Genomic DNA, 26,677 nt, shown 5'->3' on the forward strand with positions numbered 1-26,677 from the left:
TTCCCGTGGGGCAAGCGCGTGCGAAGGGACACACCTGTAGCGCTGCACTGCCGATCCGGGCAGCATTGCATGTGTAGCGCGCGTTGGAAAATGTGGCCCGACTATTACTAACTGTGGTGTGAGCGCGTACAAACAAACATGGATAGATCACACTGAATGACTGCAGACGACTGTCAAAACGCTGGCAGCAAGCCCATATACGCCGCCGCGGGCGAAGGTACGCACGTTCTATCGCTTCAACGGAAACTGAGCGGCGAATGCACAGCGCATAAAGGTCAGAGTCGTGTGGAGATAAGCGACGGTGCGAGCGAGCGACGAGCGCGGTTGTTGGCAGAGTAGAAATGCGCCCCCCCCCCCCCCCCCCCCGCTCCCTCCGGCGCTCGCTTCCCGCTTCCTTGCTTGCGCGTGGAAGATTGAGTGCGTTCGCTCTCCGTGACAGCGTGCGTCCCCGCACGCTTCCGCTCGGGCATACGGCGCGCGGCGAAGATTTTATCTATACGGAACCTCACGGCGACGACGCCGACGGCAGAAATCCGGTGGAAGTGTCCATATAATTGCTATCGCAATAAAATGTTAGGCCTAACGTTAAGAGACGGGAAGAGAGCGGTGTGGATCAGAAAGCAAACGGGGATAACCGATATTCTAGTTGACATTAAGAGGGGAAAATGGAGCTAGGCAGGCCATGTAATGCGTAGGATGGATAACCGGTGGACCATTAGAGTTACAGAATGGATACCAAGAGAAGGGAAGCGCAGTAGATGACGGCAGAAAACTAGGTGGGGTGATGGAGTTAGGAAATTTGCAGGCGCAAGTTGGAATCCGCTAGCGCAAGACAGGGTTAATTAGAGTTCACAGGGAGAGGTCTTCGTCCTGCAGTGGACATAAATATATGCTGATGATGATGATCTCAAAAACGGTACCATCGTGCCAAGTCGATATGCTTTGGCACGATGACACACAGACACACTGAGGAAGGAAGAAGAGGGAGAAATAAATTAAAAGTTAAAGTCTGTGATTTCACGGGCGAAAACCACGATATGATTATGGGGCAAGCCGTAGTGGGGGACTCCAGATTAATTTTGACCACCTGGGGTTCTTTAACTTGAATGAAGGGTACCTGAATAGTGTTTGCCTTCGGTAACAATGTGTTAGCGCCGTCGGTGCACCTAATGCACGGTACACGGGCTCTCAGATTGCACTTCGCCCGCCATCGAAATGTGGCCGCGGCGGCCGGGATTTGATCCCGCGCCCTCGGGCTTAGAGCAACTCCAAAGCCAGTACGCCCTCACGGTGGGCAAGAAGAGAGAGGACATCTTTAATGCGAGAAAAGCAGAGCTCTTGGTCGGCAGAATGAGCTTTGTCTCTGGCATGCTTCAAGGGAAAAGAAAACGCCTCTTACATCAGGCACCTGATGCTTGACTGAAAAATGAAGCTGCGAGATCGCGTTGGGGGTGAGGGGCTGTCGTGGCTCGTCTATGTAGCATTGAGTATAGCTCACCATGCAGTTTCAACTCGTCTTCCAGTGCTGACCGCGAATACGCGTAGCCACATATGAGCTTCATGTTCGAAGATCGGCGCAACTGCCTACGAGTAATCCTCAGTTGAATACTGAACTGTACCGGAGGAATACTATGGCCGTTTATTCACGTGCCGCATTTCGACTATGAATTCGAAAACCAGTGCTTGAATCATGGAAGCGAGCAACAATATCTTCGGAAGTGCATTGCTTATATATTCAAACCTTATTCGATCGCATTCAATGTAACATGTGCGCGATGTGAAGCACATGGTGTTCACATATTGTAACGTGGAAACCACGTGATCCTAAGCACTATAGTCGGATACAACTTTAGAAGACAGCGGCATTTGCTCCTCAAAGGCGGATGCACACGAGCTGGCACCAATAGGCGCGCACTTCAGGTGACGTCATGAGCCGGACGGCCGGTGTCCCCGCCGACGGACAACATGCCTAACATGGCCGCCCTCGCTTCGAACTGGGCCGAGTCGCGTCAGCTCTGTGCGTCTCCCTTCGTCAGAGTGAATTCGAATTGTTTGTGGTGGTCTGTCATGCCGGAAATATTATTGTGAGCTTACGATGCACAATTTGTGCCGCGTGCGTTTGTTCTGAGCCTTGAGCCGGCGAAGAAAGATTGCAGCGAACATCGGTGGCGCTGCGCTGCGCTTCGTGTGGAAACAAGATCCCGCGGCGGCATACCGCTGCAAACAAACATCGTACGTGTTTGTTCCGTGGTGTTTTGTTTTGCTCCTAAGTGAAGTTACGACGAGGAGAGTTCGCCAAAGTCTGGTACCTACTGTGAGCGGCGGGTGTGTTTGTGTACTGTGCCCCTGCGTTTCTCGTCGGACGTGGTGAAGTGATGGAGCAAAACCATTATCAGGATAAATGAGAAAAGCGTGCGCCGATGAAAGCAACCTGCGAGTTTCTCAACAGAAAAGATTTGTGAAAGCAACCTCCAACGCAAAGATTCGTTGCTGCCAGCTCAGCGTGCAAACGACCGATCGTTGGCAGCAGTGTGATAAGATAGCCGAGCGTCTAGCGGCGTCGTTCGAGTGTTGTGTAGCACCGTCGATTGATTGCTTTCCACCAATGCTAACAATCATTGACTAACACGCGCTGCTTGAGCGAATGTCATTGGATTGCTAACGGTCAGGTGTTTGGAAGCAGTGTTTGTTTCCTTAATGTCAGCCTGAATGCTAATTTAAAATTATGACTGATACACTGGTGCCGTTGCAAGGGACCTTGGCATGAATTCGCGTCGCTGTGTGGCTTAGAACTCATCGCTCACTGCACGCGCCAGCTGTAGAATGCCTGCTGTGACACAATCGCGCATAAGTTGTGCTGTCAGCGCTCGACTTGCTTTCCCACAACACAGCTTTGCGATTTGTCGTGATATGTCGCTACTAAAAAATTCCCATGACAGTACATACATGTACATGCCAATATGTACATTAAAAAGAAGTACGACAAAGTAGGCACAGCTGCTTGTGAACTGACTCCTAATAGTTCTACTCGTGTCTGCGTTAAATGTGTGTGCGTGTTTTCTTGTGTGTTTGTGTATATTTGTTATTTTGCCTTTTTTTGTATTTTAGATCTTAGTTTTCGCGCTCGCGTTTGTGTTCATGTGTGTGAAAATGTGAGTTCTTCCGTGCGTGTATGTATTGGTTCCTATTTCTATCCTTTTATTTTTGCATTTGTTCTTGTAAGCATGCTGCAGCCACGACTTTCGACAATTCCATTAACTCGTCTCATTCAAAGCACCAAGTCCTGTGAATAGCAGGGCTGGTCTCTTCGATGTCATTAAAGCTATTCTCTCTTGTCTACCTTGCCTCCTCAGTCTGCCACCTTGCTTTGTTTTCTCCTACTATTCTGACCTCGCTTCTTGTGCTGTTGCTGCAATGTGATTAATCAACTTCCACTAAAGAAAGTTCTATCAGCTGTGACAACAGAAACATTGACAGATACAAAATGTTAAAAGCATCACGTGGCTTGCACAGTTACTTCGTCTCTTTCCCCTGTTAATGTGTTTATGCATCAGTGCATACGGTAGCTTACCAGAAGTGCACATGAAAAGGTGCCATATTGTGAAACAGCACCTTGCTATGTTGTTGCATTCAGTCTTTATAAACAGATGGTTTTGCTGCCCGTCACATGTAGTGGTACACATATATAACATTGTGCAGTGGGGTATCATTTCCTGTCATGACGCTTTCATCATTACAAATGCAGTTTTCTAGTGAATGGAGTCGAGCGAAGCAGTGCTGTGAGAGCTTTTGCAACTTTCACCATTTATTCCCCACTATCACTGTCTGTATCTGTCCGTCACTTTGCCTACGGCTTGTAATGAACAAAGTGACTCACTAAAACACGTTCAACTTTTTTCCGGTACGTAAATATGACAAAAAAATGCTAGCAAAGTTCATCACGTTAATAATTGTGCTTGCATTCGCATTACTTGCTCGAGTCAGATTAATAAATTGAAAATTGGCTATGACAACAGCTTTGGCATTCAAGCTGCTGACAGTGGCAGTTTGGTGTTGTCTGCTGCTATTTCACCACCACTTGCTATGACATGACTGCAATTTACAGTGCAGACTGCTAACATAACCATAAAGCGTGCTCTGACTACTGCTATTTCACTATGGGGCGCGTCAAACTCGACGTTGGCTGCCTGAATGAGCATTTTGGGCCTCTCTAAGCTAATGATGTTTTATATTTGTTCTCTTAATTGCATTACTTGTGTGAGCCAGATAACAAAATAAAGAATGCAAACACATGAATGTGCTTTAGCATTCAAGCTGCTGACAGTGGCAGTTTGGTGTTGTCTGCTGCTATTTCACCACCACTTGCTATGACATGACTGCGATTTACAGTGCAGACTGCTAACAGAACCATAAAGCGTGCTCTGACTCCTGCTATTTCACTATGGGGCACGTCAAACTCGACTTTGGCTGCCTGAATGAGCAGTTTGGGCCTCACTAAGCTAATGATGTTTTATATTTGTTCTCTTAATTGCATTACTTGTGTGAGCCAGATAACAAAATAAACAATGCAACCACATGAATGTGCTTTGGCATTCAAGCTGCTGACAGTGGCTGTCAGTTTGGTGTTGTCTGCTGCTATTTCACCACCACTTGCTATGACATGACTGCGATTTCCAGTGCAGACTGCTAACATAACCATAAAGCGTGCTCTGACTACTGCTATTTCACTATGGGGCGCGTCAAACTCGACGTTGGCTGCCTGAATGAGCATTTTGGGCCTCTCTAAGCTAATGATGTTTTATATTTGTTCTCTTAATCGCATTACTTGTGTGAGCCAGATAACAAAATAAACAATGCAACCACATGAATGTGCTTTGGCATTCAAGCTGCTGACAGTGGCAGTTTGGTGTTGTCTGCTGCTATTTCACCACCACTTGCTATGACATGACTGTGATTTACAGTGCAGACTGCTAACATAACCATAAAGCGTGCTCTGACTCCTGCTATTTCACTATGGGGCACGTTAAACTCGACGGTTGCTGCCTGAATGAGCAGTTTGGGCCTCACTAAGCTAATGATGTTTTATATTTGTTCTCTTAATTGCATTACTTGTGTGAGCCAGATAACAAAATAAAGAATGCAAACACATGAATGTGCTTTGGCATTCAAGCTGCTGACAGTGGCAGTTTGGTGTTGTCTGCTGCTATTTCACCACCACTTGCTATGACATGACTGTGATTTACAGTGCAGACTGCTAACAGAACCATCAAGCGTGCTCTGACTACTGCTATTTCACTATGGGGCACGTCAAACTCGACGGTGGCTGCCTGAATGAGCATTTTGGGCCTCTCTAAGCTAATGATGTTTTATATTTGTTCTCTTAACCGCATTACTTGTGTGAGCCAGATAACAAAATAAACAATGCAACCACATGAATGGCTGCCCGAATGAGCATTTTGAGCCCGCCAACGATAATCAGGGTTAACAATAGTGTTTCATTCAGATATGCCAGCATTTAAATGTGTTTCTATGCCACTTCTTAAATCGAGCACAATGTGTGCAGGACCTTGCTTATCAGAATTGAGCTTCTATTATAAGGAATATGCCATAAATGGAACTGCTTATTTATTTGAGAGGTCACGGAATGGATGGTTGGCTGTTGCGAACCCACCGGCAAAATTTTGGTAGCCCTAATAAGGGCTGTTCTTTTGTTAATAAGAAGCGTTTATGCTTCGTCGAGTGGCTCAATGCCAGACAGCTCGCAGTCGGAGTCGCTTTCTTCAGTGTCATGTTCACCCAGCTGGATGATGATGGGTTGAATGTGCTCACTCCCAGACGTGTCAAGTCTGAACTTTGCCTCCAAGTCCATCACATGCTGAATGCTCTTTCTCCAGTCTTCCGCCGTTACCTGCTTGATTTTCGCCCTCAAGATGACGTCGACCGTGGACAGCTTGAAGTCTCTGTTGTCCGCAGCGATGCCATTTTTGACCTTAGCCCACACAAGCTCAATGGTATTAAATTCGCAGTGGTACGGCGGGAGCCTGAGTACAATGCAACCGGCCTTTACAGCTGTGTTGTCTACGATGTAGCTCAGAAAGCGTGACTTTACAGATGCCACCAGCTCAAGCAGCTGCTTCTTTATCATCCTTTCACCGTAGTTGATGTTCTTGCTTGTGAGCCACCCCTGTATCTTTTCCTTCTTCCATGCTGTCGTCGGCAATTTCTCTTCTCGCCGGCTATGGTAAGGTGCATTGTCTAAAACAATGACGCTACCAGCTGGCAACTTCTGCAGAACGTCATTGAACCAGCCCTCAAAGCGATTGCCGTCCATTTCTTCGTGGTAGTCGCCTGTCTTTTGGCCTCGGAATATATCCAAGCAGCCGTCGACGAAACCATCCTCGCTGCCGATGTGCGTCACGATCAGGCGCTGACCTTTCCCAGAAGGTTGTTTTAGACCCGTCGTCAGGCCATTTGCTTGAGCGAACAGGCGTCCGCGCTTCTGCACCACGGTGTCTGTCCACACGATCGACCGTGTGTGTCCTGCCGTCACCCATGTCTCGTCCAGGTAGAAGATCTTTCGGCCTTCCGCCCGGTAGCGCTCCACGTCACGGAGGTAGCGATTCCGCCAATCGGTGATGTCATCCCTGTCGATAAGCAGCGAGTTGCGGCTTCTCTTTTCGTGCTTGAAGCCGATCTCGGCAAGCAGGCGACGCACAGTACACCGCCTTAGTGATGGTAGTTCCATACGCTCCGAGAACTCGGTAGTTACCTTCTCGACCGTCGGATCTCAGCGCGCACAATGTGAAGCTGTCAAACTTCGCGCTGCGTCTCCTCTTCTCCGCATTGCGTGGGCGCTTTCGCGAGGGCGTCGTCAGTTTGCCACCCGAAAAATGTGAAGCTTTAACTTCCTGCCTCACCCTGAACACAGTCCTTTCGCTTACACCAAGCATGTCGGCGACAAAGTTGCTCGTGTCCTCCACGCTGCGTTCAGGCTGCCTGTTACGCCAAAACGTGTAGCAGTGGAAGATCATGTTGCGTGAATCGCTGTTCAGGATGTGGCCGCTCTTGTTCTTGCCGAGGCTCCTTGGTGGTGTGGTCATCGAGGCGACACAAGGCTCGTTCGGCAACAAAGGATCGCGTTCCGATGTCACCTCGCTGGGCTCCATGGCGGAAAACTGGCACGGAATGCCGCGCGCGATCGTTCGCGAACTCACGAGATCGCAGGTTCGCAACCGCGAAAAAAAATATATTAATTAAAAATAAGCCCAACACATTAAAAAATAAGGTTGTGCAAACACACAAAAAGTATATATGAATCTTATGCTATTAAGCCAGCGACTGCTACGCGCGGTGCCGTCGATCTTGCTCTGTAGCAGACGACGCACAGCGTTGTAGAAGGCACGGAGTTATTTTTCTCTCGCGATCCGGCATGTGCGGTAGCATTTCCATCATGAGAGTTTTAGCAAACCACTCGTCAAGATACACAAATCTTATTTATACCGACAAATACGTGTTTTAGAAGCAGTCACAATTTTTTGAGTGGGACTATTTCTTTAGTCGCGGAGGAATTGGCTGCTGCGCTTCGGTCAACTGGGCGGGGCCTCCTCCTGTCTTCTAAAGTTGTACCCGACTATACATATATTGTTGTTGCCTAACATATATATGCCGCTATCTTCCAGTATCTTGCGCTTCTCTTCCTTTCTCTTATCGCGCATGGATCTCCATCGACATCACATTTCGCACTTCTACCCGTAGCATTATATAGTTCACATATAGCTCTGACAACACGTGCGTCTGAACGTAGTAGCTTGCGTGCAGAAAGGCTCCAGTCCGTATAATTGACGCATATGTGACAACTGCTGAAAGGGACCTTGCACTTCTTATACGGTTAGTGTTATAAATAGCGGAGCAGATAAGACATATGCAAACGTGCTCAGGAAAGCCGATGGGGATCACAAGTGCTATAGAGCTAAAATACTATAGTGGGAACGCACCGAAAAAGTCGCAGTTTTGCCCGAAAGGCGAAGCACCGATTGCGAGAACAAATTAGTAGACAGCTATACAAAGTAAGGATAATAGTTTTATCGGCCGTATAAAGTTGTAAATATTCGCTTACTAACTGAATAAACAAGCACGGTGTCACGCGCGCACAGGTAAACGTGAATACATTTCGCACAATGACTGCGGAAACGCGTCAGAACGCTGAGTGAGAAAGCGCAGCAGCGAGCAAATTGACCTTCGCGCTGGCTGTCGCTTCAACGCGAACTAAAAGTCGAAAGCTCAGCGCATACGAAGCTGCCGGCACTCGGCGCATGCACTTTGTACCCATCGCAGATCGCCTTGAAGAACGCAACCCCCCCCCCCCCCGTCTCCTCTTCCTCGTGCCCCTCGCGGGCGAACGAAAACCGCGCGCGCTTCCGGCCGCCTTCCTCTCTCGCGTGCGCGAGGTTAATGCGGTTGCCGGTTCACCCTCGCACGCTTTCACTCGCACACACAGCGTACGGCGCGCGGCGACAGTTTTATTGCCGTTGGACTTTATACCGAACCGCTCGGCGAAGACGACGGCGATGGCAAAATTGCGCTTGGGGTGTCCATATAATTGTTATCGCAATAAAAAAGCTAAATTTGGCATGGTCCAAGACGACCCTACGGCACGTTCCTTGAACTTGGAAACTCCGCTGTCAACTACACGGTGGCAGAATATTAGTTGTGCGTGTTTGGACATTGGGCTGAAGTATGTTGAACCAATTTACCCAATACACAAATTAGTCGTGATCGAAAGGTAATCGATCAGTCGCGCGGTCCTAGTTATAAAATATTTGTAATTGATGGCAGTTGGCACTGTAATATCGATCGATACATGACGATGCTTATCTATAAGCTCAGCCATTGTTTCTAAACACAACGAACAAAACAAGCAACCACACTGTTGTAAAACGTCTGTATTTGCGTCTCGCTGCCGAGGCTCACACCAGGAGCTCCCCTCTGAGAACAACCGCGGCATGTCCTCCGACTTGAATCCGTTGTCCATCGGCTGGGACGCGTAGGTAGAGGTCACCACCGCGGGCCGACGCCTGGTGCGCTGTGAGACGGTGAGCTTGCGTTATAACAGATATGAAGTCACGTGAAAGATCCACGCCAGTAGATTATTCTGAAATAAGATTTGTCATTGCAGCTAAAGTTTCACACGTGATTAAAACAAAATTACCTCCAACCAACTTTTGCGTCTTCGCGGAAACTTCAAAGAGCGTTTACGTCACAATTTTGTTTTCGTGAAAAATACTATGGTGAAACCTCATTCACACAACTATAGCCAACCATGCAGACCCTTTCTTCTTTTCTTTTTTTTTTTTCTTCAAGAGAGTGGGCGATGGTGCTTTTTGGAGTCTGGCACGTTTCGCGTGGAATGACCCATTAGCTAAAATTCATTGGGCGGAAACGAGGAGAGACGCATACGTGAACGTACCATTCAGCTCTTCTTTTCCCAAAACAGCAGCCCAGTAGGGCCCCAGCACGGCATGAGCAGACCCTGAAAGGAACAAAAACAGACGAGGTGGACAGGTCCGGATCGTACAGCGAGCTGCTACAGCTCGCAAACAGCATGGATAAGAAGAAAACACGGCCTCTGACCTAAAGAAACGGGGAAAGAAGAAGAAATAAATAAATTTTTGTTTGCAATGTACCATGCAGCAGCAGAAGACAGAGAAACTTATACAGTCTATTTCGAATGTATCAAACCCGGGCATACCGAATTATTGTCTATATCGCCTTGAAAACATGCCCTTGAAAATCTCATGCAAAAGTATACATGGCTTGCACGTGACGTCACGTCCGCCCGCGCCGCTGCGTCCGCGCCATGCCGGAGCACCGCGCGCGCCGGCTTCGCATCTGATCGCGTGCGCTTATGCGGTCTCACTGTGTTTTCTAAGCGGATTTCACCGCTCCTCGCGAGAAATGCCACCCGTTTACAGTAGGCCTGCGTTTAACGAGGCATTTTACGCAGGACTGATTGGTTCGGCGCGTGCACGATATCAAGAAAAAGTGAAACTGTGCGACGATGTGGACCCGTACACGTTGCGACTGAGTGCGGATACGACGATGGACGTTAGCCCTTTTCCCGAGGTCTCGCATGGATGCATTGTAAACTGCATAATTTTCTCTTCAAGCTTCGCGACACTGGAGGAAATGAAGGCTTATAAATCGCTTGAATCCCACAACTACTTCACAAGCGGTTGGGTGAAAACACTGTCGGCGAAGCGGCTGCAAGGAGAAAAGGTGCTCCTACTAGGAGATGTAGGCTGCAGCCCCCGTTTTCCATGCCGCATTTTGTTTATAACATTCAGAGGCATTCCCTGGTTAGTCAGTGGTGCGTGCAGGAGACACGCAAGATTGGAGCTTGGTGCAGAGAAGAAGCGAACTGATACTGTCCATTTAACAACCACGCAAAAGCGGAGTTTATGTGCTAGGGTCTGAAAATTTTCAAACAGGATATGCAGCTTGCGTGAGTGTTTTGTGGCTGGGAGAATGATGTGCGTACTTTCCATGCTCTATTTGGATCGATATTTCTGCATTGTTTACATGGATGTTTTGATTTCAACAGTTTTCAACGGGCTGTCTGTGTATGTGCGGTCGTCGTCACCGTCGTCGTAGCGGCTTTCGGGTGGCGTTGCGCCGACTCCAAAAGCTCTTGCCGGTGCAGTGGTCACCGCGTCGACCTCGGGAGTCGTTCGTTTAAACCATCGCCTTGCAGCACGCTCGTAGCGCGCAGTGCCTTCATTATTTGCTTTGTAGCCTAGCAAAAGCGTTGGCGCCCAGTCCGGGTTCATTTCTTCAGAGCTTGGACGGTCTTCTATACAAATGCAAACAAATGTGATTCTAGTGCAGCGTTAAGTGCGCATTATGTAATACTGCGCAGGCTTAGCTGTTACGAAGTGGGCGCCGCACACTCGAATGTTTGGGAGATCGCCCTTGAGATCAGCACGCTTGATACGCGCAAGCCAGCTGCGCCGCTTCGAGCTAAGTGCTTTCGTTCGTTCGTCTTGCCATTCCACAACCTTCGGAAGCCGAAAAAGGTTCGTGTTTGCCGACTCCTTCCTCGAGCTGCTTTAATTGCGGTTGCAACACCCAACAACTGCGCAAATAGCCATTGCAAAACAGTGCCATTCGCATACGACTAACAGCGTGGTGCCATATGGTGGTGCTCCGGGTGCTCCGGTATGGCGGAAACCTAACCCAGCATTGGCGGAAGTGACGTCAGTGCAAGCCATGTATAGACCTACACCATGTTTGTAAACAGCGGTAGGCACCGTCGATATATTTTAGGCCCTATAGCGACGTCGCGTAGGCTCCGCCCAACGTTTGGCTCCGCCCACGTTCGCCGCCATGCACCGCTTGCACGCGCGGATGGCGCATCTTTTTTTAATGGGGTGAGGGAGCTAAAACCACGATTTCATTATGAAGCACACAGTAGTGGGGGCGCCGGATTTAGTTTGACTACATGAGATTCTTTAATGTGCACCCAGTGCACGTTCTTGCATCTCGCCCCCATCGGGATACGGCCGAATGAGACCCTAGGCCTAGCTCGTTGACCGCCGCAGTGACGGCCGACAGCGCTTGCGACCTGGCCTGCTGCTCATTATTGTGCGCTTATTTTTGACAACACAATTAACGTGGGCTTAAATGAATTGGTTTTGTTGGTGTCGTTGGTGCGAATAGCAAACGAAACGTAGTACTTGCAAGCCAGCCGAGCCGCCTCGTTGAGAAGGCCGATGCTTGGTTCCCGTCTGCGAGACGAAATGCCGTTCGCGCCAATGGTTTAGTACGGGACGCTGCTTAACGAAACACGCGCAAATTCGAGATATTTTTTCTATTAAGCGCTATTTCATGTTAAGAACAAGCTGTAGCCGATTTCTACCTCGCCGTGAGCGGTGCATGATAGAAGCGATCGCCTCGGTGATGGGACCGGCGAGGTACCGGCTCTACGGCGACGCCGCCTGTGTAGGCCCGCGCTATGTGAGCTAGCTGTTGTACGCGGCCGTCCGATCGCTCCAACTCTGTACTAACACTGTACATTTTGTTTCGCGCTCGAAATTTAACTGACACGTTCAGGCGCGTTTATGACTTCCACACTGCAATAAACGCAGCTGTGACCCTGCTGCCTGCGTATGTGAACGTGTGATAGGATATTTACACTGCTGGGGGCTCAATTTTTTTAGATGAAAACAAATTCGAATGTGACGTGTTTTGTGGGGCATCTGCTCGCTCGACCTACATTCAAGGCTAATCCTAATCTAGCTTTCCCACAGTGCGGCAAGCAATTATAATGGCACGCTATAATAACGATCCTAAGATCGTATATGATCCTAAGATCGTAACGATCCTAAGATCGGCTAATGCACGCCAATCAAAATAAAAGAGAAGTTAAACGGTTACGAAATGTATTGCGCATAATGGATGATCTGGTATCATAATCCAACTTTCGCTTTTTACCGCGGCGGCCCATTGCTTGCGACGGTTTTCATCAACAGGAAACCTATGAAAACTTTCTTCTCTTGCGTATTTCGACGCAACTCAGCTCGTCCACATACTGCGTTTCTTTCATTGTAAAATCATAGAATAAAGACATCACAGATGGAACCGCACAACCACCCGCGAAACCCAGCTGCTGCTGTGGTAGGCGCGACACGGGCGGCGGCTCGGCGGCGGAGTGCCTACCAAGCGAAACTAAATTCCGACGACAGCGCCACCGCATTTTCGTGACGTAGCGCCGTGGTGTAGGTCTATAGCGCTGTTGCACGGGTGTATCGAAGTCCTGTTGACCAGCACTTTCGATACATCGAACGCCGAGCCGCGCCCCTGCAAGTGTTCTTCTCCGAACGTGATCACGATCACTTCTCGCGCCGTCGGAATATTCAATGACGACGAAATGGCAGTAGCAGCCCCTGGAAAGTAAAGCTAGTTTCGGTTTCAAAGAACATGCGCGCTCCTAGCGGTTGCCGGACATGCTAAGTTATTTTTATGTCTCTTTTTGTTAATTTTAAATCGGGCGAAGCGCGGGAAGGTGGTCGCCATTAAAGTCCCTATATAAGAAAAGTACCGCCATCCTTTGATAAACGCCGCTTCTCTCTCCCTCCTGTATCTCCGATTGGACGATGATAGCGCGCGCTTTTCACTTCTTTACATTTTCTTTTTTTCCGCCTCAGAGCCATGTTGAAAGTCCTCTGCGCAGCCGCAGTCGCCGGCTGCGGCGGCGGCGCGCGCCCGGCCTGAAAGCTTCAACGTGGACTTTCTAGGTGCGCCACTGTCGACTTGGCTTTCGCAAGCAAAAAGTAAAGAAAAAAGCAAGCGCTTTAGGAGAGGAGACGGCGGAGGTAACGGCACGTAGATAGCGGCACTTTTTCTATATAGGGACTTTAGGCTAGACTGCATATGCTCCCCTTGGGCTCCCGGAGCATATACAGTACCTCTAGGCTAGTCGACGCTCGCGCGGTACTGATAAAGAATCGGTCGACTGCACCTTGCAGATTTTTTCCACATGACATGCATACTGTCTTTAAGCCTTGCAATGTCTTGTTTGGCAGCATCTGTCGAACTACTGCCAGGGCCCGGAAACTCCCTATACCTCCCATGGGACGCTCGGTCCCATGCCGATACTAAAGTTCCTATATAGTAAAAGTACCGCCATCTACTCTTTCCTCCGCCGTCTCCTCTCCTAAAGCGCTTGCTTTTTTTTTTTTTTTTTCACTTTTTGCTTGCGCAAGAAAGTCGATGGTGGCGTCCAGTCCACGTGGAAGCTTTCAGGCCGGGCACGCGCCGCCGCGGCCGCCGGCGACTACGGCTGCGCAGTGACTCAACATGGCTCTGAGGCGGAAAAAAAAAAACAAAATATAAAGAAGTGAAAGCGCGCGCTATCATCGTCTAATCGGCGATACAGGAGAGAGAGAAGCGGCGTTGATCAAAGGATGGCGGTACTTTTCTTATATAGGGACTTTAGTCTAGCCGGCCGGTCAGCGCCTTCTATCGGCGCGAAGCGACGAGATCAGCAAGAACTTGTTGATATCTTGCTGATCGTAATTTCGTGCTTGAGTTAATTTTCTTTTAATTAATTTCAGTTAATCAATTTTGTGCTTCAATGCATAAAGCGACGTTTTGTTAAGAAACTAACTGGAACGCCAATGCATTTCTCCGCAAAGTTCGAGAATTAATATCTAGAAACTGGTGTCATCCTGAGAATTAATTGGATCCGCGTTGCATGCAAACTCCACGGCTACAATTTGCAAATTGCAATATGGGCCATCAGGTCATTAAAAATTTAATGAGTCAATTTTTGTTAATTATTCGATTAAGCATTTCAATTTCTTGTGTAAGTAATGTCCGCCTCTTCGAGTAGACCAGCTCATGAACTAGAGTTGTGCAATCTGCCACAGGCAACCTTCAAGAATTTTCGAAAGTGTTCGCTGAAACACCCGGTACATATAAACGAAAGAAGGGAAACCGAGGGGCTCGATTTTTTTAATCACTACTATATAAAGCCGATAGACAATGAAGCCAAGGAAAGCATCGGGAAGTTAGCTGTGGCCGAAATGGAAATGTAGAAAATAATAAACAAAAGGGAAATTAGAAAGTGGATGAAAAGATAACATGTCGAACCCACAACCTCCGCATTACGCGTTCGTTGCACTGCCAATTGTGCTAAACTATGGGGTTTTGCGTGCCAAAACCACCATCTGATTATGAGGCACGCCGTAGTGGGAGACTCCAGATTAATTCGGACCACCTGGGGTTCTTTAACGTGCACCTAAATCTAAGTACACGGGTGTTTTCGGCATTTCGCCCCCATCGAAATGCGGCTGCCATGACCGGGATTTGATCCCGCGACCTCTTGCTTAGCAGCCCAACACCATAACCACTAAGCAACCATGGTGGGTAATCCGTCCACTAACTTGGGTATTTATATTTACTAGAACTAGCCATGGGAGTGTTAGCCAGCGCCACTCAAAGCCATGGTGGGCGGATGTGGAACAACCTTTTTGTTGCCCGATGGCGTCACGCCATCGGGCCACCGCTAACTTCCCCGATGCTGTCCTTGACTTCATTGTCTGTCGGCTTTATATGGTCATTATATATATATATATATATATGTGTGTGTGTGTGTCGTTTTTATTTGCTTTCTGTTCTAAAATCCATAAAACTAATCACCTCCGTCGCTCCACTGTCTCAATGGCAGGGTAACCGCAAGAATTTGAAGTGCCTTGGCTTTCGTAATTAAGGACATAGTTCCTATCATTCCATCTTACATTCAAGACACCAAACAATTCCTTCTCATAATAACTGGACTCGAGATCCCCAAAGATAGCTTCCTGGTTACAATGGATGTAGTATCACTATACACAAACATACCACAAGCAGAAGGCGTTTACGCGACAGTCACCGCTTACATGAAGGCAAACACGCTTGTAAGTCTAGACGAAGACACACTGTCAACGCTACTGCGGTTAGTACTAGGGTACAATAACTTCGAATTTGACGAGAAGCACTTTCTTCAGATAAGCGGAACGGCAAGGGCACAAAGATGGCTCCTAATTATGCCAATATTTTTATGGCATTGCTTAAAGAATCCTTTCTTACGGCCAGATCTTTGAAGTCGCTCATCTACAAAAGGTTCTTAGACGACATATTCTTTATTTGGCACCACGGCGAAGAAAGTCTCCTTAGATTCGTAGATCTTAATTCAGCTCATCCATCAATCTCTTTCACACACAGTTATTTTAAATCAGCTGTAAGCTTTCTTGATGTCACTAAACATTAAAGATGATCACATATTCACAACCTTATATAAAAGCCAACAGACCGCCACTGCTCTGACGGGACATATTTCGAAAGTCACGCAAATGAACTCAAAACGGCGCTGGTGGCGAAGGACTACCCGGAAAGTATAGTTAATGATGCTATAAGCCGAGAACAAGCCTTAGACAGAAATAAAATTTTGTCGGGCTCAAAGCCACGCCATCCTAAAAATCAAAGCAACCTTATCCTCACTTATTCGTCTAAACTATACCGCTTGTCAACAACTTCATATTCAAACACTTTAATATTATTCAACAGTGTACACGTTTGTCTTCAATTTTCACAGAGCCATGCACCCCGGGTAGTCTATTGCCGGGCAAGGAACCTAAGAGCTATCCTCGACAGAGCTAGAACAACGACGGTTCAAAACATGGAATCAGACTGCAAACCGCGTGGCAAACAACGCTGCAAGGTCTGCAAGCATGTGAAGTCAACCTGCCTTGCTAAGGCTACTTCCTCTGATACTATATTCAAAATTAAGGAACCTCTAAATTGCGACAATCGTAATGGAGTCTAGAGAGAGAGAGAAAAAGGTAAAGGAGGTTAACCAGAAGTTATCGCCGGTTGGCTACCCTGTACCGGGGGAGGGGTAAAGGGATGCGAAAGGAGCGAGAGAGAAAAAATAAGTAAAAACAAAGAATAAAAAAAGGAAGGAAAGAAAAGAAAATCACACACGCACACAAAACAGAACTGTTTCTGTGGGCACTGTCACGCAGTCTGCGAAGGCGTTCTCGTGTTGCATAGTGTGAACGTTCCATCCTAAGCAGTGGCGTAGCCAGAAATTTTGTTGGGGAGGGGGCTCAGGTTGCAGCGCGGCCTCCTCCTTATAGAATTTGTCGAGGGATCAAATACGTGAATAATAACTGCATTGCCAATGCCATTGTATATTAGAAGCTATTAGAATTATTTAACGCTACGCACTGTCAACGTACACTATGTATTTTTCAAAAAAGAATATATTCGTATGTCCCGCAAATTGTCGCAGAAATAACTGATATCAATGCTGCCGCGTTTTTCTTTTCTATTTAATAAGTAAAGAAAATGTCACACGAACTTTAGAACTACATCAGTTCGAAACCAGCAATAGAGTGCATGCAGCTGATATGAAAAACGTAAAGGCCATGAAGTGAATAAGTTGAGGACAAATATTTTGATGAATCTGTCATTCAAGAACCTTGTTTACATTTTTGCACATATGCAACGGCCAGGAATAAACCTCGATGACGCTATCTCTCGTTGCAATAGATTGCGCAGGAGCAGCTGTTACCGGTCGTGTATTTTAATTACACCGAGATTAAACTCGCAACAGTGAGTACAAATAAAAGTAGGAGTTCTGAAAAATATGCATTAGAAATGCGAAGATAGAAGGGAATATATAAATGCGAAGATAAAACTCTCTAAAGGGCAAAAAAAGAGTCGCTGGAAACAAAGTTCACTGCTTGTATACACAAAACCTCGCAACAAGATATTTAAATATACGTCCAAGTCTCCAATAAATCTACGTATTTAAGCATACGTCACTGTATATAATGCGTCAAACAAGACAAATAAACATGTTGCGCAGTCACAGATAGTAAACTTTGAGTACAGAAAGACAGATGATCTAGGCAAGAACAAAACTATGATCGCAGACATCGTGATATGTACTTGGGTCATGCAGCGGTCGCGACAGCGCCATATGGGTAGAATAATAGAGGAATAATGCAGAAATCAGTACGAAAACGTTTAATTTAACTACCTGCACAGGGGCAACAATTATTCTGCACCCAAAATTAAAGGAGGGTATTGCTTCGTTTCAAAAAAAAATAATAATAAGAGCAGGTAGCTAAAAAGGAAAGAAAACGGGCAAACAAAAGCCACAGATGATGCGGCAAGTTGAACTACCCAATATCCGAGTGTGTTTTTGGCAAACGCCGCGTGGGCCGGGCTTTCATTGAGCAAGGTCGGTCAAAATTGGTTATTGATGTCCTCGTAATTTTCGTATTCGCATGATAATTTTGATCATGATGCTAACTGCTAGAATAAACGGCTAAAATTTCTGCGGTTTTAAAAGCTAACGAACAGTCATACGTTTTCATAATTACGAGCTTATGGACCTGAAGGAACAGAGCTTTTTACTTGCATTGATTTTTGCTGCTTCTCTATCTAAAGGACAAACTTCTCTCGGCGGGGAACTTTGAGCGAAGCGGGCAATGACTTCGGACACGTTGATGCCGACGTCTCTGTGGGTGTATAGAAGCGCCAGCCTAACCATGCGTTCCACAGACATTGTAGAGCGCAATTTTAGTAAACTGTTAAAAATATTCTCTCTGCGCTGGCAGTGGTCACTGGAATGATGACTAGAATCTGCAGCAGTTTGTACACATTTACATAGGACCTGCAGTCGCAATGAGAGAGGGCATCTATCCGGTGCTAAAACCTAAAACGCTTCCTCGATGTCGTTGGCATCCTTGTTTAGGTACTTTGCACAAACAGTAGGCTGTTCGATTCCAGTGATGTCCGTAGTTTCGTCAGGAAGTATGGAGAAGCAGCCTGCTTTTGCAACTAGGCTTTCTTTGATAATTTCACCACAAATTTCTATATTTTGGTAATGTGCATCGGGGCTTAAACACGAGGCATTACTGGGGCAACTTTCCAAATGCTTCTTCAGATATGTATCTCCACAATCAGCTCGCATGCGAAGAAGCGCTGTGAAAATACCTGTATTTTCAGTGGCGGCTATGCGTAAATCCATAGGGCCACTGTCCCTGTGGCCACGGAGAGCCAGACCTCGCCCGCAAATAGAATTTCCTCAATAATAGGCCATTTATTTTCTTCTGTTTTCTCATATTTTACTTTGCCTGCCCTGGTCCAGCTGATCGATCACATTGGGCACGCTTCCTGAATATGTTTGGAGAAAATTATCAGCTGCTAGCTCACAGTCACGGTGATATTTAGTATTTTCGTGTGTGTGGAAGATTGGGAGCGCGTGCTTTCATTTCTGGAACGGCTTGGACACGAGAGCTCCAGTGCACACATGTTGGCCCAAGTTTATAAGAGCATTAACCCCATAAAGTTCCAGAATTGGAAATCTTTTAAAGCACGCCTTTGGAAATGTCAGTGCACCTTTCGCGTCAAAAGTTTATGAGAACTTTATACCCATAAAGTTTAGGAATGGAAATCCACGCGCTCCGTAGATTCCGCGGCCGCTGCGAGTTGCCGCAACGCGCCCGCACGCTATCGAAAAACCCTTGAAAGATTGTGCTCGGATCCTTGCGGTACGTGACTCCAGGTGCAAGGGTGTTGCCACGAAATCCAGCCCGAGTTCGCAATATTCGTGCCGAATTTCCTTATCGAGCGTGAAAAAGACATGGTACACTGAATCCAGAATGATTCCCGGCGTCGGTGATAGTTTTGGTCGGCGGTGCATGCCGGCACGAAAAAATTCGCTCATCAGCATCAATGTTAGCTCACGCGCAAGCGCGGAAAGTTTTTTCGCTGCGTCGGCTCTCGAAAGAGGAATGACAACGCAGTTGACACCGTCATGGGCAGATCGGGCCGCTGCGTCCACTCGATCATTGCCATGTATGCAACAGTGACTAGGCAACCACTGATATATCGTGCCCTTCATCAACTATGCGATGGTGTACTTGTCTTATCTCTGCGACGAGCTGCTCATGTGATCCATGGCGCAGTACTGAGAGTAAACTCTGGAGGGCTGCCTTGGAGTCACAGAAGATTGACCATGTATGGGGTGGTTCCTCCAGAATGAAATGAAGAGCCGCACGGAGGGCTACCAGTTCAGCAGCTGTCGTTGATGAGACATGTCACGTCTTTAGCTGTATCTTGGCGGATCTTGCTGGAATCACCACTGCGGCAGCTGAACTTGTAGGTGTGACTGAGCCATCGACATAAACATGTACGCGGCCACTGTGAACCTGATGTAAAATTCCTAACGTGGCCTGTTTCAGGGCAAATGACGGCATGTGAGCTTTCTATAGGCTCCATTGTGATATCTGCGACCAACAGTATATAGGTCAGACGGAGACCGTGTTCAAACTCCATCTATATAAACACAGAGCTCACGTCCGCGCGCTACCACATCTTCCATTTTAAAAACATCTCAGTCTGCCGAGCATTAATTTTACAAAATACGTGTCACCCTTCTCCAGTAATGCTTCGGCTCTTCTCGTGAACGGGAACAAATAGTCGTATTTTATCCACAAATTTTGGACAATCATGCACGGCATAAATGAACACATGGAAAACCTCGCGTTTATTCGTGCATAGGTTACAGTAACTAAATAATAACTCTATCATCGCAAATGCAAACCGAATACGTGGGCGGTGCTGAAAGAATGTCCACGACTCAGCTGGGGGAGCGGACAGACGGGTCTACATTACTGTACCTTGTTTTTCTTCTAATTCTTATTTCGCCGCATTATTATATACAGGGTGATCATTTTGAAGTTTTGTGGCATTTTTAAAAATAGCCTGTTGCGGAAAACATAACTCTATCCTTGGGCTGGATTATTCAGAGAGGTGGACATTACTCGCACGAGAAATCGAAACACATATTCAACTAATTAACAAAATCCTCTAATTATCTTTTGAACTATTCATACCTCTGTCACACGAGCACCCAAAAACTACCTTACGTTAGCGGTCTTTTACCAAGATGAAATACTTTTTAATGAAGAGGTGTTGGTGCAGCACGGCACTAACGATCTCTTTTCAGTGCTTCCTTCTGGACACGCTACCGAAAGCGTGGCGCTAGCGTTCGAAACGAAATTGGCCTAACTAAACTGATGTATCTCAAGATATAAAGTGAAAACTTATTGTATTACACGTTTTTCAAATAAATTGGATGCTCACAATGCCGCGCGCGCAGTTTACCCGTGCGACCTGCTTACGAGAGTACAGAAGAAAATGAGCATTATTGGGTTTACTACACCTCATGTGAGACATCAGGTTATTTTTTTATGATAAGTCTAGGTGACAGAAAAATACGCATTTGCTTATTTTCTTTAATATAGGTCATTGCTGGCGCCCACTGGTTTCGAAGCTACTCCTTCTCGGCCGTAAAGGAGATCGACGAACTCCGCTTCCAGAGAAGACCGCTTCTGAAAAAGTGATCGTTCCCTGTCGTGTGCTTGCGGGTGAAACTCTTTTTCGGGAGATAACCTTTTGCTAAAAAGACTTTCAAGTGCCCGTGTGACAACTTTACGGCACATATTTCAATTTACGAGTTGTAGCCGGTGAGTTTGCAAGGCGTATCCACTTGGAATACATTTCCATAATGAGGCTATTTTGGAGATATGTGCCATCAAACTTAGCGTAAAAATTATCTTTTTCCACTTACACCTTTAACAAAACACTCTTTCATGCATTGAAGCACAAAAGTAACTGGAATGCCGATGTATTTTGTCCCCACTTTGGGAAATATTATCTCGAAACTGGTGCCATCCTTGAAATTCATTACAAGTGAATACGTCTTACAAGCTCACCAGCTGCAGTTTCGAAATTGCAATATTTTCAATTTATTAAGAAGTTGATTAGCAATTTCTTGGGAATTAGTTGACTTATGTGTTTCGATTTCTCATGCTAGTAATGCCCGCCTCTTCGAATAATTCAGCTCAAGGACAAGAATTATGCTGTCTGCCGCAGGCGATTTTTAAAAATTCCGTAAATCATAAAAATGATCACCCCGTACATATCAGTGAAGCATTGAATCGCAAGATCCAATCACAGAATCACAACATCAAACAGTGTAGTGAAGGCAGCATTCTCTAGAATTAAACAAATTTTTATGGGTGTTCTGCAAATAAATATATATTACACCGAGTGTATTTCGGGCATTTATTTAATGTGCCGATTCAACCCAGAACTTAGAAAAAATGAGCATTTTGGAAACGTTTTTCAAAGATAACGCGGGAGGTAAAGGGTTAAAGATATGTGAACTCAAAGCAAATACGTCCAGCTGCAACACATAACATTAGTTACCTTGCTTCATTGACAACCTCGGGCACTACAACAATATACCGGGTGTTCAAAATTAGGCTTTACGGGATTTTTAAAGATCGCTTGCGGCAGGTAGCATAATCCTTAATATTGAGCTGCGTTATTCGACGAGGCGGACATTAGTAGCACGAGAAAGCGAAACACATATTCAACTAATTAACAAAAATTGACTAATTAACTTAGTTCATTACTTTACGACACATATTGCAATTTACGAATTGTAGCCGGTGAGTTTGCGAGACGCATTCACTTAAAATGAATTTCCAGTATGACACCAGTTTCGAGATATTTCCCAAAGTGTGGGACGAAATACATAGGCGTTCCCGTTACTTTTGTGCTTCAATGCATAAAACAACCCCATTTTGGTAAAAAAGCAAGTGGAACAACAGTGCATTATTACGGCGAGTTTGATGGCACATATCTCCAAACTGGTTTCATTCTGGAAATTCATTCCAAGTGGATACGCCTGACAAGTTCACCGGCTACAATTCGTAAATTGCATAATGTGTCGTAAAGTAATTAACTAAGAAGCAATTTAGTGTTTTTTGTTAATTAGTTGAATATGTGTTTCGATTTCTAGTGCTATTAATGTCTGCCTCATCGAATAAGTCAGCTCAATGATAAGAATTACGCTACCTGCCACAGGCGATTTCTAAAAATTCCGTAAAACTTAAAAATGAACACCCTGTACTTTATAGTTTTACACCTACTTACCTACAAAAGTGGACAAAATGCATTCGTCTTTGGTACAACGCAACGCTGATAATGCACAACTAAACGAATGTAAATGAACCTTCACTAATTAATCATGAGCAGGTTTATTCTCGCTCAGGTGCTCATTGAAACGGTGTGCTGTGCCAAGAATGTGAGTCGAAGAAGGGTGGTGACAGTCTTGTGCAGTGCCCCGGGGAAATGCATGCAGCAGCACGACAATACCTGCTTTCCCGTTTTTGCTCACACCACGCCAACCAATTAATCGCGATTAAATCATTAATCCAAAAGTTGGACAGTTATAATGGCCCTGCACAAAGCACTATACTGGTAATAAAATCACCTTGAGCGCTTGTAGAATGGCTGCCGTAATGCTGCTGACTTGCCGAGGAGGGGCCGAACCCCTTCGTATAGCCAGCGATGGCTGGGCGACTGAACTTCGCAGGAGCGACCACGCACGCAATGCAAGCCCATGCAAAGCTTGTTTGCATAGGGGCACAGAAGGCACTCACCGGTGACGGGGTCCTCAGGGATGCCGTTCCAGGGGCTGAAGTAGCGAGAGATGAAGTCGTAGTCGTCGTTACTCCTGCCCCGAATGGTGACTGCGACGCCGAGCACTCGGTCGCCGCTCTCGGAGTGCAGCATTCGCGCGGGACTGGGGCTCAGGGCCTCGAGGGCTGACCTACGTGCCCCGCCGCATGTATTTCATTCTCTCATGTTAAGTATACTATACGAGAGAGCTGATCAAATGCAGCTTGCAATTATCCCAGGACTGCGCGACTGGGCCGTGGTTTGAACCATGGATAAGCGGCATAAGTTCAAGCTAACGGAATCTGGATGCCCTGCGGCCCCGCTACCGACATCCACCTGAAGCAAGATCTGAGAATTCAGAAGAGCCAAGATCGAATATCGTTCGAAGAGCACCTCAATACTTCCGGTGCTCGCGCAAAATGTTTCTGGCCTCTGAGATGCAAAAAAAAAAAAGAAGAAGAAAAAGAAAAAAGTAGAAAGTCCACGTGGTGTCGAGTACTGTTAGGCAATCTTGACTCGTTTTGACAGTGGAAATTGTATTCAGGGATGTAACAGTTGGTGGAATTCGTACAATTGGCATTGTCAAAATAATAAGAGGTGAATCAAGTTTTGAAGCACCAGCGGTTAGCTGTATACCACAGAGGTAAAAAAAACAAAACCGCACGGAAGAAATGCTGTGCGTTCGCCGCACCAATCTGCCATGACCAATGCCCTATCAGCATAAATTTAAATGTGGACATGAAATAACTGATCAGAACATCTGTTACCCGTAATTACACGGACGTTTGACGTGTTAGTTACCGTTATGTAGCCGATTTCTAAGCGTGGAACAGTCCGAAGTGTACGTTTTGGAGTCTTATTAAACCACTGTTACAAGTACGTGGTGAACCTGGAAATGAAATAACGCATTGGTGCATTTCCCAAATTTTTCGTGTTTGAATTTGAGCCGATAGTACATTTCGTCCACAGGTATACATGCAGCTGCGTTTATCATCTAAACGACCCGCCGCCGCGGCTCAAGCAAAAGTCAGCAGGACGTTGTACTCACCTGGTGCAGGAGTCTTGCAGGCGCACCACGAGCTTCTTCGCATCAGCTGAGTAGCGCACTTCGGCCACCGGGGTTTCACCGACCACGGCCTGCAACGTGATACGCACTCCCAATAATCAAAGATCGGACAAACGAAGCATTCAGATATGGGAAACTATATCAACTTCAGCAAGGCTACAAGAAGTGTGCGCAAAAAGCTTTTTCAATACGGAAAAGCTAGTAAGGAGCAGTTCACGGTACGCGATAACGAACTATATATACACAAGTGCTTTGTCTACTCGCGAGCAACCGATAGTATTTGTCAACTAGAATCTGGCAGTGCCGGAAGTTAAAACGATTTCTCGTCCGCTTCTACGTCTGCAGGTCGTGCCATTTCCGTGTCCTAGCACATCAAACGTTACACCCCCTGTTCCACGAAACATATCCTTGCTACTTTCAAATGTGCGAAGCATAACCAATAAGTGAGACACTTTATCGGCTAGCTATCGTTGACTCACGCTCTGCTGACGTTGTGGCGCTTACAGAAACGTGGCTTTCTCCCGAAGTAGCCAGTAGCGAACTATTTGACTGCGATAAAAAATACACCATTTATCGATGTGATCGTCACACCGGAAAAGGGGAGGTGTACTTATAGCAGTAGCCGATAGCCTAGCGTCACATATGATATCAGTGAACTCTTCCTTAGAGCTTCTGTGTGCGAATATTCCGTTTGCGTCATCAAAGCGCTCTTTTTTGTGTGTGCTACAGGCCGCCCAACGCGACACCTGATTTTTGTGAAGTATTGCATGACGTGTTGAACTCATTAGTTCTACAATTCCCGCGTGGTCCTTTGTTTCTGTTAGGAGACTTTAACTTTCCTAAAATTGATTTTTCAGGTACCGGCCCTACGGACACTGAAACAACCGTCGAGAATAAACTATTTGGTAATTTATGTTTAGATTTCAATTTCACTCAACTAGTCACCAAACCAACAAGAGTAGGCCTTACGTCTGCTGACGTGTTCGATTTGATCCTGACCACGACACCAAACTTAGTGCACTCGCTGACTTACTTTCCTGGTCTTAGCGACCATTGCTGCCTTGAATTTACCTTAAACTATACTATTACCAAGACAATAAGAAACTACAAGAAAGAAGACTATGCAGCAATAAATAAGGAACTGGAACAGTTCATTGATAATTATATGCCTGCCTTTTCTGACAGGTCAATCTAGCAGAATTGGAGCCTCTTTAGAGACGAAGTCGCTTCATTGATCGACAGGCACGTACCACAACAAGTTATATCCAAAAAACAGCAAGTGCCATGGTTTACAACAAACTTAGAAAGGCTTCTAAATAACAAAAAGCGCCTCTTACGTTCTGCAAAGCTCGGCAGCAGTGTTTTTCGTTGGCATGCTTATTACGAAGCTCTTTCCGCATATCGATCTTCTATCAAAAACGCCAGGATTGACTATCTCAACATTACGCTTCCCTCGCTATTGTCTACTGACCCATCCAAGTTTTGGAAAAGCGTTAAACCAATGAAAGACACCGTAATAACACTTACTGATTCCGATGGGCGTGCACTGCGCAACGAAGAATGCTGTTCCGTTCTTAACGACGTTTTTTCGCAATGTTTTTCCGATTCACGAACAATTCCGGTGCCGCAGCTCTGCGACAGCAGGTTTTTTCCAATGGATTTTCCCGTGATTGAATTTGAAGGAGTCATTAACTTAATTCGGAAACTTAGGCTGTCGTCTGCTTGCGGCACTGATGAGATAAACGCGAAATTTCTGAAAAACACTGAAGCGTACTCTTCCATAATTTTGTCGCACATTTTCATGCAGTCTCTCCAGTGCTCCACTTTGCGTGCACCTGATTTGAAAGTGGGGAAGGTGATTCCCGTTTTTAAATCCGGTAACCAACACTCTGCTTTAACTACCGACCAATTTCTTTAACAAGTATCCCCTGTAAGATGCTTGAGCATGTAATCTATTCTAACCTTATTACACTTCTTGAAACCAACTCATTCTTCAGCAGGTTCCAACACGGCTTTCGTAAGCACCACTCGGGCGAAACTCAGCTTCTGTCTTTTACGCACGATGTCACCTTAGCGCTAGATAATAGAATTCCGGTTGATTGTATGTTTCTAGACTTCGCAAAAGGGCATTTGATAAAGTGTCGCACCAACTATTACTACTTTCGCTCAGCACACTGAACATCGACCCCAATATTCTCAAATGGATAGAATGCTTTCTGACTAACCGCACTCAGTACGTAACAGCTAATGATTGTTCCTCACATCACTGTGCAGTTAAATCTGGCGTTCCGCAAGGCTCAGTTTTAGGTCCTTTGCTCTTTTTAATATACAGGGTGTCCCAGCTATCACGCAGCACGATTTAAAAAAGAGGAACGGCGTTACGCCAAGCAAACCTAGTGCGTATTGTTTCCAGTACAGTGGAGTAGCCGCCAGGAATTTTTTCGGTACTGAGATTTAATTAGGTAATTGTAATTAATTATCTAACTCGAGAAGTACTGTCCTAATTATTAAAGTGTCAATTAG

The 26,677-nt window shown here is 46.1% G+C and overlaps 1 protein-coding gene across 1 annotated transcript in view; it reads right to left on the reverse strand.

The window, feature by feature from the left end:
- Nucleotides 1-8,903: 8,903 nt before the first annotated feature.
- Nucleotides 8,904-26,677, reverse strand: part of LOC119436323 (phenazine biosynthesis-like domain-containing protein) — a 53,344-nt gene continuing 35,570 nt past the window's right edge. The window contains exons 6-9 of the mRNA XM_037703142.2: nt 24,137-24,225; nt 23,070-23,239; nt 9,467-9,529; nt 8,904-9,082 (exon numbers count right to left, since the gene is read on the reverse strand). Of these exons, the coding sequence (XP_037559070.1) occupies nt 8,967-9,082; nt 9,467-9,529; nt 23,070-23,239; nt 24,137-24,225 (438 nt within the window). The 3' untranslated portion in view covers nt 8,904-8,966. The remainder of the gene's footprint in view (nt 9,083-9,466; nt 9,530-23,069; nt 23,240-24,136; nt 24,226-26,677) is intronic.

The sequence above is a fragment of the Dermacentor silvarum genome, chromosome 1 (genome assembly GCF_013339745.2).
Source record: "Dermacentor silvarum isolate Dsil-2018 chromosome 1, BIME_Dsil_1.4, whole genome shotgun sequence".
NCBI lineage: Eukaryota > Metazoa > Arthropoda > Arachnida > Ixodida > Ixodidae > Dermacentor > Dermacentor silvarum.